The sequence below is a fragment of the Pholis gunnellus genome, assembly GCF_910591455.1.
Source record: "Pholis gunnellus genome assembly, chromosome: 14".
Classification (NCBI taxonomy): Eukaryota; Metazoa; Chordata; class Actinopteri; order Perciformes; family Pholidae; genus Pholis; species Pholis gunnellus.
Genome location: NC_136541.1, coordinates 14616597 through 14628756, shown reverse-complemented (window position 1 = coordinate 14628756; position 12160 = coordinate 14616597). Strand labels below are relative to the sequence as shown.

General features: G+C 44.8%; 1 protein-coding gene across 1 annotated transcript in view; it reads left to right on the top strand.

The window, feature by feature from the left end:
- camsap2b (calmodulin regulated spectrin-associated protein family, member 2b) overlaps positions 1 to 11803 on the top strand; it is a 30156-nt gene extending 18353 nt beyond the window's left edge. Inside the window, exons 8-23 of the mRNA XM_079172426.1 lie at positions 1661 to 1751; positions 1909 to 2013; positions 2474 to 2543; positions 2637 to 2918; positions 3529 to 4282; positions 4414 to 4560; positions 4643 to 4874; positions 5093 to 5276; positions 5364 to 6087; positions 7466 to 7602; positions 7728 to 7942; positions 8026 to 8125; positions 8658 to 8717; positions 9430 to 9545; positions 9636 to 9754; positions 9842 to 11803. Coding sequence (XP_079028552.1) covers positions 1661 to 1751; positions 1909 to 2013; positions 2474 to 2543; positions 2637 to 2918; positions 3529 to 4282; positions 4414 to 4560; positions 4643 to 4874; positions 5093 to 5276; positions 5364 to 6087; positions 7466 to 7602; positions 7728 to 7942; positions 8026 to 8125; positions 8658 to 8717; positions 9430 to 9545; positions 9636 to 9754; positions 9842 to 10141 — 3636 coding nt within the window. The 3' untranslated portion in view covers positions 10142 to 11803. The remainder of the gene's footprint in view (positions 1 to 1660; positions 1752 to 1908; positions 2014 to 2473; positions 2544 to 2636; positions 2919 to 3528; positions 4283 to 4413; positions 4561 to 4642; positions 4875 to 5092; positions 5277 to 5363; positions 6088 to 7465; positions 7603 to 7727; positions 7943 to 8025; positions 8126 to 8657; positions 8718 to 9429; positions 9546 to 9635; positions 9755 to 9841) is intronic.
- The last annotated feature ends 357 nt before the right edge of the window (positions 11804 to 12160 follow it).

The following is a 12160-nucleotide window of genomic DNA, read 5'->3' as shown; positions in this document are numbered from 1 at the left end:
TTCGGGGAATAGGGAGAGTTAGGGCGGCATTAAAATAGGCAAAAATGAGTCAGGCAAGGAAAAGTTGAATAATGAATGTGTGTGAGCAGGCTTGGTTCTCTAAGGGGTTGTTAGTGTGTGTGTGTGTGTGTGTGTGTGTGCGTGTGTGCGTGTGTGTGTGTGTGTGTGTGTGTGTGAGCAGGCTTGGTTCTCTAAGGGGTTGTTAGTGTGTGTGTGTGTGTGTGTGTGTGTGTGTGTGTGTGTGTGTGTGTGTGTGTGTGTGTGTGTGTGTGTGTTAGCAGGGACATAAAGATCATTTTGCAACAGTGAGTATCGCTTTGCTGCCATATTAAATGAATATGACAGCCTGTGTGTTCCAGAGTGTCGTTGCTTTTCTAGTACAAATGCTGGAAGCCGTTTTTGTACCCCCCCCCCCCCCCCCCCTCTCTGTCAGACAGAGGACAGATTCTGCTCAGAGGAGATTCACAGTCCTGACCCGTCTCTGCCTGCCTCCCTTGTCTCCCCCCTCCACCTCCACATCCTCTGTTTCTATCTTAGAGTCAAATCTGTGAACTTCAAAGATAACAACAACTGCTGATTCACTCAGTCCTCTGGCTAAAATCTCCCCATGTTATACACATTTGTTTCTAAATAATAATATACTTACTGTACAACTTTAAAAGCCTCTCTGAGAAGCCGTGTGGGTAAATAGTATGCAGGGAGCGTGGGTAGGAACATTCAGATTCAAGTCACGGTCCAAGCTGACTGGGACTTTCCATTCTTCAAAACAACACAGCAGACTTTTTTACACTTGTGCACTTTTTGCTCTCTAATTCTCCCTTCCTTTCTCATTCACTATATTGTTTATAGTGACTGTGCATTGAGTGTATAGTGCTAGAATTGGACAAGTAGGCAAAGGAGGGGAGGAGAGGGAGAGAATGGTCATGAAGACCAAAGAGACGGGCACGCTGCCCATTCCCCATAGCCTGCCCACTAAATCCTGTGTGTGTGTGTGTGTGTGTGTGTGTGTGTGCATGTCCATTCATTTCATATATTACACAAACACACATGTTGTGTTTGCCATTAAGCAGTATTATCTGGCGTATCTAAAATGAAGATAAAGTTTTTAGGACGTTTTTTATCTTTTTACATCTATTCTTGCTAGAAAGTAAATGAACTGATCTGTGTGTGTGTTAACTAAGAGGTTTCCTACAGATGAAATCATCCATATAAGCCCCCAGAGCCTCTCTCTTTATAACACAAATGCATTCATCAGTGATTTAGGTTACTCGCTCGCTGCTGTGTGCATCCGTCTGTGCACATGTGACATATTTAAACTGAACTCCAGATGGTGTTTTTGGCAGTTTTCAAGAGGCGTAGGACTTTGACAATAAAGCACCCTGACGATGAAACATGTGATAATATTCAACTACACGTGCACACACACACACACCTGAGCCCGTCACCTAGCAACAGTTTGCAGGCTGTGACCTCACTGATCTGTCAAAATGCTGTGACCGCAAAGAGACACATGTCATGTTAATGATATACATAAATGACTACATATGTGACTGCAATATTTACCACAAAGGTGTGTGTGTGTGTGTGTGTGTGTGTGTGTGTGTGTGTGTGTGTGTGTGTGTGTGTGTGTGTGTGTGTGTGTGTGTGTGTGGTTTTGCAGAGTAACTACCTGGTGTTTATGGCTGAGCTTTTCTGGTGGTTTGAAGTGGTTAAACCCTCATTTGTACAGCCCAGAGTCTTTGATCCAAACGGTACAGTACAAGTTCACAATAACATCCGCATGCTATTGCTAACTGCGATGATGATGATGATGATGATGATATGTTATGCATGCTAAAGGATTACATTATTAATTAACCTGAGGTTGCAGTTGAATGTTGAGTATCTGTCATATGTTTCCCTCTGCAGCCTGTGAGCCTGTATCGTCCTGTAGAAATATGGCTCCTGTTTCCAGTCCAATCAAACAGAGCTATGCAGACACACCTGACAGCCCCGAGAATGCCCCGTCACAGGGTAAAATATTTCTTATCAGCTGGGGATGTGAATACATCTTTCTTTAGTGATCATGCGTCCAGATTTGTCACAATGCGAGTGAGTATTGTTTCATGTTCCTCGTTTGTAAATACATCAGGAGCATTGGTATCACTATTCTTATTAACAAAGCTTTAACAGTCTTTCCATAATTTGCCCATACATAGTTATGTGGTGCTATTAAAAATACGACATAATCAGTACTATTAGCAGTTACCTGGGCCATGAATATAGAACAGTGGAAGAATGTGTGGATGTGAAACTAGAGGCCCTCTAGTGGCTGTTTTAATATACATGCAGTCAGTCGCTCCAGTATCACGCATGCTATATTTGAGCCCTACACAAATTTGAAACTAAAGCAGATCACTGCAGCATGTGTCGTTAACTGTTGAAATAAGTGATTTAATACATGCAGTAAGAAGCTACTCTGTGTCTGTGACAGGTATAATGAAGAGGTCTACCTCCATGTCCTACGTGGAGGGCTGTGTTGGGACATGGCCCAAAGAAAAACGGTCGGTACCTGAACTCCACAGATGCCCTACTAGAGCAGACGTGAAGTGGTCTGATGTTTCCTTATTAAACTAACACTACACTTCCTCCCTCAGCTCCTCCTGTCGGGGGATCTCCTTTGAGATTCCTCTGGACGGAGACCCGACTGTGCCGCCCTGTGAAGCTCCCTCCCTCGGTGGTATGACCCGCTCTGTCAGCAGTGACGGTCTTGGCTTCAAAGTTCACTATGCATCTCGAGGGGTCATGAAGCGCCACCTCTCCCTCATGCCCGTCAGTGTAAACGGCCAGAGCAGACACATACCTGAGGAGGACGAGGAGTTCACCTCCCACAAACCCCTCGGGAGGAACAACACCTTCTCAGTCAAGAACCAAAGCAGGTACAGCAGAGGGATGGATGGATAAAATACTAAACCTCTATCCTCTACATCGCCACATTCTCAATTAAAGAGACAGTTCTGTTGTTTTTTGGGTGGACATTCGGCAATTTTTCATACATGAGGTAAATGAATGGATGGATTTTTTGAGTAAAAGTTTGTTCAGTGACATAAGGATTGTTTTTCTACCCCAGTGGGAAAATAAAGAATTTAAATTTGCATATGTGGGTGGAGGTTTAGTGTATTATTTAGCCTTTAGTTCTAGTTGTAGCCATGTTAGTGCCTGCAGCAGCAGCAAGTGCAGTGCCTGTTTACAGTCATTTGCTTTTGTGTGCTGCTCCTCAACATTCAACGGTTCAACGTGCATAAAAACTTTATAGATAAACACAAGATTATTAGCTTTGAGACCCCACTAATGATCTAAGTTGTTCTTAAATCCATGTGTTACCTAAGGGCTCTGCTACAAATGCTAATGTTAGAGTTAAAAATATGTTCAAACTACAAAGAGACTGAAAGATGAGAAGGACATCCAGCAGATGAGATAGTAAATATCCCCTAAAGCTAACCCTTACTTTCAACAATCATCGGTTATTTTACCCAAATCTGTCTCTAGGTACTCCAACGGGCTCCCAGAGAGCCACCACAGCCCCAACAATCACCATGGCAACCGCAGCAGCCACATCAGCCCATCAAGTCCTCCGAGCATCGAGGAGGCCCTGAAGATTATCCACGACACTGAGCGGCCCCACGCTAGCCTGGGCATGGGGGACGGAGACAATGGCTTCTTTCTCCACGGCGCGGAGCCTTCAGACCCTTCGGACCCTTCAGGGGCCCACGGTCAAGATGACGACCTGGGTTCAGCTAAGGCTCAGCCTAACGACCACGACCCCAACTCTGTGTCCACAGATGAAGTTGACACAGGCATCCATGTGAGGACAGAGGACATCCAGAGCTTGGATGAGGACTCCTCCTCCCTGAGAGACTATTCAGACATAGACCCAGACTGTGAGGCCATGACCCGGTCGTGTCCTCTGCCTGACCAGCCGGAGAAGGAGGAGCGCAGGGAAGGAGGACAGAAAGGGGTCAGTGATGCTAACCGCGAGGGTGAGAGGGGAGACGGGGGCGACAGGGGAGACGGGGGCGACAGGGGCAGCCCCTGTCCCAGTTCAGCACCCACAATCCCCAGATCCCACACAGTCAGCCCCGCCTCGTCCTCTGGATTCTCTGGGGGAGGCATGGTCCGGATGACGAGCTTTGCAGAGCAGAAGTTCAGGAAGCTGGAGGGAAGGAGTAGTGGAGGAACCACACCGGAGAGTTCAGATCTCAATATGCCATATACACACCTGCCAAAAAGCATTTCTTCTCAGGTTTGTGTCCTATTGTGTGTCACTCATTCCCTCGTCTGAACTCTACCTTTGATGCAGAGGCAGAAATACAGTTTGGAGTGAAGTTAGTCGGTATAGAATTAATGTCAATGATCTTTGCATTTCTTTTGTAGATGTCTACACCTCCTTTGCCAATCACATCTCCCTCTCCAGTAACGCCCTCCCCCAGAGACCCCTCCCACCTGATAGCCTCAGAGATGATTCAGCTGAGGATGAAGCTGGAGGAGAAACGGAGAGCCATTGAAGCCCAAAAGAAGAAGGTAAAAAGATCAGGACAAAGACAGACAGCCAAGTAGCATAGCTTTAAATAGAAATGTTGACACTGTGTCGCTCTCGTCACAGGTGGAAGAAGCTTTCACCCGCCATCGTCAGAGGATGGGCAGGACGGCCTTTCTAAATGTGGTGAGAAGAAAAGGAATCACTGCCCCCCTCAGCCCCAGCTCGGGCGCAGCAGAAGCACCTTCTCCAGAGCCCCTCACGGCCTCAAAGGAAACCAACCAGGGCAGCATGGAGCGGGCGGAGAGATGCAAGCCAGACGGAGCAGCTCCTAAATCCCCCTGTGAGGATGCTGGAGGTGAGTGTTGTGTACAGAAGAAGTAGAAATGTATGCTACAAATCACATTTCGTATCACAAAGTCAGTCAGTGGTGGGTCAGTTTGCTTTCAGACCACAAACGAACTGCAACAGAGTCAGCTTGGGAGAACTTCCTGATCAGGCAGTCTCCATCTGGTTGTTCTGTCAAATTGGTAAATGACTGACTGACCTGTGCATGTAATGTGGTGGGTGATACAGGCGCGTCTCCGGGAGAAATCGACCTCACAGAATACACTCGCTCCATTGAGAGGCTGAACACGTCGTTGGGCTTCCTGCAGACAGAGATGCAGCGTTTGGCCCAGCAGCAGGAGACGATCATGTCCATGAGAGAGCAACAGCAACAATCCTGGGTCATTCCTCCTCCTGCTCCATCTCCGCACAGGTATCACTTAATGACAAAGAAAAAGATAGAAGAAGATATTTTTGTTTGTGAACACATAAAGGACCGTGTGCGTTCTCTTCCACACAGGCAGCTCCGTGAGTTGCGTAGCAGCAGTGTGACGGGCCGGGGGTCGGGACGAGGCTCGGTTGGGTCTTTGTCTCCCATCCTTTCTTCTTCCGGCTCTCCTCGCGCTCCCAACCGTTCCCCTGCTGGCATCAAGCGCCGTCCGGCCTCCTTCCATGCCAGGACACCCAGGACTCCACGACCAAATGATCTGAAGGTCACGCCTTTCAGTCGAATGCTCAACACCCAGACCTCAGTGGACAGCATACCCAGACTAAGACGTTTCACCTCCAGCCAAAACCAGGACAGCCCGTTTGCGTACCTGGGCCACGACGAGGGGCCTCTGGAAAGCAGGAACGAAGAGACCAAGGACAACAAAGAAAACACTAAGGACAAAGAAGACGTAGTGGTAAAGAAGAGTGCTGGCACTCCTCAGCTGTCTACTGAAGAAGCAGCCAAAGAGAAGGAAGACGAGCGACGGGAGGAAAGAAAGGGTGAAGTCAAGCAAACGCAGTCGTCAGAGGTGTTGTGTCAACCGGTGTCTGAGATCCAAGGGCCCACAGGCAGCCGGGTCAAGGGAGACCCCCAGGACAGAAGAGACCTGGTGGAGGTGACTCTGTCTGGGCTGAAACCTCCAGAAGGACGACCCCGCAGCAAGGAGACGACGGGAGAGGGGGAAGGAGATGGAGAGGCAGGAGGAGACACGTATGGAAAAGACCAAAAGATGTGCTGTGGATTCTTCTTCAAGGTGAGCTGGAGCTACAGAATTGTTTTTATCTTCCAAATGTCTTAAGATAATCCATGAAATAGCTTTTGTGTGAAATAGAGTAAACGTGTTTGCTTTGAACACAAGACTCCATTGCAACTCAAGACCAAGACAGGTCAAAAGTCTGTCCATCTTAGCTAACTTGCTAGCATAAATCTTGCTAGCCACGTGAGAATCACATTTATAACAAACTTAGTTGCTCCTGTGTTTGTCTGCATTTTTTTTAGCAGTAGTGTTTTATTCAGCCATCACGCACAATACAATAAAAACAGCCGATATACAATCTAGTACAATATGACTGAATAGGCAGAAGCATAATGCTTTTATATGCCTATCCTACATTCTTATCAATTACGCTACCCTCAGGGCAATACAATATTTTAAAAAGAAAAGAAAAATATATTTCACTCGCACTCAAAAATAGCTTTATAAACACTCCTTTTGAAAACCAAAAATGAGTTCAACAATAGAAATAGAAATGCATCTCCTTTTGATCCCTTTTTTAGCTTTTTGTACGGTAAAGTTACAAACATCTCACTTGTGTATTGAAAAATAATCTTTGTTCAAAGTCTGGCAGTGACTTTGTTTTAGTTCTGAACATTGTTTGCATTATTTTATAATATACCAAATCATTACATTTCATAACATGAGATTTTAGAAACAATGGCTTTGTGTGATCGTAGTAACCAGTCTTATTCATAATACGTATTGCTCGTAACAAGACTGTTGAATTTATAAATGTTTTATAGGTCAATATGTCTTCTCCATGTTATTTTATAATCGATCACAACCCTAAGGAATTTTCTCTCACAAACTTGAGTGAGATTTTTTATTCAATATCCCCGTACAATTCTTTATACATTTTTGACAGGTCACAACGTCTGCTGTGAAAAAGTGCTATTCAACTGAAGTTTAACTCCTCACGTTTCTCCCCCTGGTGGCCCCCTTCATCCAGTTTTGGAACCACTGCAGCAAAACTATTATATTGACTGATATACACTGTATTATTAACTTCTCGTTAATAATACAGTGTATACAGCCTTATGGTGCTATGTGCAGGTAGCACCGACAGGAAGAATCGTACAATGCCCATGAGCCTGTTGAGCTGTTTAAAGGATATAGAGAGGCAAATTTAGGCCAACTGCAATTGACACTTTATACCACATTACCAAAAATACCAACATGATTCTAATGATTACACACTAAGGGGTTATTTGTCATAATAACTTAATACACGGTGTAATAATTAATCTGCTGAGTTAACATGACTGCCAGCTTTTCATGAAGGTATTAAAGATGCAGTGGAAATATCTCTCCGTACGATCTTATTTTGTGCGTTCCCCACCCGTTTAAACACCAGGATGATGTGAAAGGCGAGGAGGACATGGCAGCAAAGAAAGCAGCTCTGCTGGAGAAGAGGCTTCGGAGGGAGAAGGAGACTCAGGTGAAGAAGCAACAGCAGGAGCTGGACCAGGAGCAGAAGAGGGAGTCTGCACGGTCTGTTTTACTTTGACTCTTTTTGCCAACGCTAACACTGTCCCCATGTCTGTAGCATCAACACATACTTTTGAACTTGAGTGTGCAGTCACACAATGAATCTGTACCTCTGTCTCCTCCCCCAGGGTGAAAGCCGAGGGGGAGCAGCAGAAGAAGGATAATGAGAAGGCGAGGAGGGATTACATCAAGCACGAGTTTTTGAGGAGGAACCAGCTCAAGCTGGAGGAGAACATGGACGAGGTCATCAAGCCCCGATCTGGAAGCCTGAAGAAGAAGCCGCGGCCCAAGTCCATCCACAGGGACGTCATGGAGTCGCCTACGCCCCCTGTGAGAGCCACAGGTGAGCAACATACAAACCGTAAGCACAAACACACACCTCCGGCTGCATTACCGAGCCGTGCTTGAGCGTTCCTTGTGTTGCAGGGGTGCGTCCTCGAGGCTTCTCAGTGTCGAGTGTTTCTTTGGCGTCTCTCAATCTGGCTGACAACGACAGAGACCAGCCAAATAACAGGAAGAACAACAGGTAAGAACCCACTCTATGCCTACAGCGTGGATTTTAGACTCTCTTTCCTTGCTCTTGATTTACAAATCACAGATGTAAGAAGCACAAATACTCTGTCCGGCCGTTTTCATCAATCTTGTCTTTAAGCTCCTTTCAACAATATTTTATTCTTGTATAGTAGAAGAGGAAGTATAGATCTCACAGTATCACACTAGTTATGTATGTTTATAATATAACAACAAGTAGTTCAGAATTACTTCTTTCATTTTCACCTTTTGTAATATTGCAGTGGGTTTGTGCAGTTCACCGTCCCTCAGTATATTACCGCCATTGTGATGGACTACAATTCAAATTTTAAAACTTCACGACCCCATATTTCATTTGTGACACCCAGATATCATATACTCTGCCGTGGCTTTAATGTCACGGGGTGTTTTGTGATGTTTAAGTTATTTTTTCTTAATTGTTAAGTCTTGACTTTTATGAGGCTTACACTCTTGATTCTCTTGTATCCCTCTCTCATTTCTCCCTCTATTTTGCATGCGTCCGTCAGAGGCAATAAACTAGCCCATATCCCGTTCTTTCTAAGCTCTCCCAAAGAAAGAAAGGGAAGGTTAGTAATGCTCCGAAAAAAAGTGATTCAACAGACAAAAGTGCACCGGATGTGGCTCCATGTAGAATTAGCTCCATGTGACTTAAGCCTGCTTTTCATTGGACGTTCTTTCATCACAGACTCACATAAAAAGTAGACGGATGTGTCAACAGTGAAATCATTTGACAAATTACATTACTGCCGTTTTTTTGCTTCTGCATTGACGTACATATGGGACCTGTGTGGCTGAGATGTCTTCGCCTCGGTTCTCCTGCTCTCTATCCTCTTCCGCTTTTCGCAGCATTGTTCTTCCGGCTGCTGTTTGCTCTCTTCTCTTATGTTGGCTGCTCTGCCTTTCACCGCTGTGTTTGCTGTTTCCTCCACTAGTACCTGAGCTTATGCCTCACAGAAACCATAAAGACAGCACTGAGACTTTGCTTTGCTTGGCTGAACAGGCCTCTCTGTCTCTCGCTGCACAGCTGGGTCGGTTCAGTGTGATGTAATGCAAGACGACAGGCAGGGTTTGAGAATTGTGTCACAGCGTCTGACCTTGTTTTACCATCTCTCTCTGTGTGTGTGTGTGTGTTTAATAACTGTGTGTGTGCATGGCTGTTTGTGCAATCTGTCGGCGTACGCTTTCATACACACTTATGTGCATCAACCTCTACGTGTTTGTTGTGGGTTTTCGTCGTGTCCGCGTGTCATTTGTCGGTCTGTATGTGATCGTCTCCAGGCCGGACTCTGCAGAAGGTTTTTCTTCTTGTCCTTCGACTGGCAGTCGCAACGGAGAGAAGGATTGGGAAAACGACTCCACCACCTCATCCACGCCCTCCAACAATGAGTACACAGGTAGAAGACATACCTGTAATTATTACATAGTGTTTGTCGAGATTTACACAGAGATTTTTGCAATCTCATGCGCGGGCTTTCTTCCCACAGGACCCAAACTATACAAGGAGCCGAGTGCCAAGTCCAACAAGTACATCATCCAGAATGCCCTGGCTCACTGCTGCCTGGCTGGCAAGGTCAACGAAGGCCAGAAGAACAAGATACTTGATGTATGTTTTGCAAATAACGTGTGCGTGTGTTTTTCTGCATGAAATATGCTGCACTAAACGATGACTTTTGTCTTTGGTTTTGTGCAGGAAATGGAGAAATCCGAAGCCAATAACTTCCTTCTGTTGTTCCGTGACGCCGGATGCCAGTTCAGGTCCGTGTACGCCTACTGCCCGGAGACAGAGGAGATCACCAAACTGGCGGGCATCGGGCCGAAGAGCATCACGATCAAGATGATCGAGGGCCTGTATAAGTACAACTCGGACAGAAAGCAGTTCAGCCTGATCCCGGCCAAAACCATGTCCGCCAGTGTGGACGCCATCACCATCGCCAGCCATCTGTGGCAAACCAAGAAGCAGGCCACGCCCAAAAAACTGCACACTAAGTAGCACCAGACGGCCGGGCAAGATTTGGACATGCTTCTCTGGAACGAGCACAGGAGAATTTGTGTGTTAGTTTTACATTTTCATTGAAAGGACACGTGGTCTCACTGTAATATTTCACAACTGGAATGTAGAACACAAGTGGGCCTCACAGACATTGTTGTTACAGAGTTGACTGTTACGCTCTGGACTAATTAAACGGGACACAAGTGTTTACTTGTCAGCATGTGTATCAATGTTCTCACGTGCCAAAAAAAGAGAGAATAAAAACAAAAAGGCGGACCAATGCCTTACCTAGTTGAACCACTGAAGCACTGAATGTCACGCCTCACAAAGAGGCAGTTTGGTTTCTATAAGTTGATCATGTGTGGCCTTATGCTTGTTTTGTGTCATTTGGATGCGCTGTGAGTGTCGGTGTGAGTTTGTCAGCACCTGTTAAAAAAGACTGAATTTGTGTGCACTCGCAGGTCTGGGATCAGATTACGCCCCCCATTAGGCAGGTTGTTGCAAGGGTGGCCTGTCTGATCCGTGATCAGGTAGAGGCAGCATTTTTTTAATGAGAATTTTGCTGCTACACGGGCACGTTTTTTTAGTTCTTGCTTTTTTTCTTACATGTGATTGAAAAATGTATAAAACAGTTCAAATTTGTGTATGTGTGTGTGTATAGTGAAGTGCCAAGAAGAGTGAGGAAAGTACCTCAGTTGGCGATTGCAATTACTATCCAAAAGTGTGGAATGATGAGAGGATTGAGCAGATGGAGTGCCATGAAACTATTCTGGAAAGCACCTGCTACAGACTCTTAATTTATCTCATTTTGATAATGCTTTGAAGATATTCTGAAAGGCGTCTTAGATTTTATTCAGAGAAACATAATATACTGTACGTATATAAGTGACGTTTGTATATGATGGCAGATCCATCCAAAATGAGCGAGTCTGCTTGTAGCTTTTATAATTTATCACGTATGTGTATCAGTATGTTGTCCTTTGGGGCCTTTAATTATGCTACAAATGCAAAAAGTGTGATCACGCAACAGTATCACTGGTAAGACGATCATCATCAGTCGTAGAATATAGACGGAAGTCCCATCCTGTGTCATCAGTCTGTGCAATTTAAGAGTAATTGGAATAATCACCATCGACCATGTTGCAGTTGGAACTAACAAATACTTAAAATGCCACTTTAATGTGGATATTGTCTTAACTGTTAGAGCTTGATTACCCTCAAAGTAGATTGTAAATATATGAATTCACCCACGATGCTTCTCCAAGACCCTGTCCACTGTCGTCAGGACCGTCATGCTTGTTACTTTACTTTTACATGACTTTTTAGCACATGTTCCTTCCGCATGTGTTGGCACTGTACATATATATATTTTGGCATATAGAAGTATTTTTTGTAATGACATTGACCTGTTGGAGTTGTGTACTAATGAAGCAGTACAGCTGTTGAAGGAAGTGTGTTGAAAGCAAAGGCTAGGTATATGAAATCTTAATGAGGTTTTATTGTGGTATTGTATGAAATTCATTAATTAAGCATACTGAGAAAACCATTGTATTTTTTCCAACTCATTTTCTGTTCAATTTACTAAATATGCTCAACTGTTCATGGGTTTATGTTGTTTTTCTATTACTTTGAGCTTTATTAAAATGCCAGCTATCAACAGTATTCATGGCTTCACATCCCTGTCTTGATTGATTTCGGTGGAATACTAGCCTCATTGAAACTGACATAGTATCCTTCTACCACCACAAGAGCTAAGTAAATAACACAAGTGTCATCATTACTGTGCCTTGTATGATGCACACACACACACAGACCATCAGAGAGACTCAGACACTTGAAGTGTAGCTGTGTATTGTTGTCCAGACTACTGAAGCCTGCTGTGGCAAGACACTGAATACCATAGACTTATGGCTGTTAAATATAACAGAAAATATTATTTAAAAAATCTGCACGTGTTCCCTCACATCCTCATATTGATCTTATTGATGGATAATCAGCTGGGCCCATGTATCAACCAAT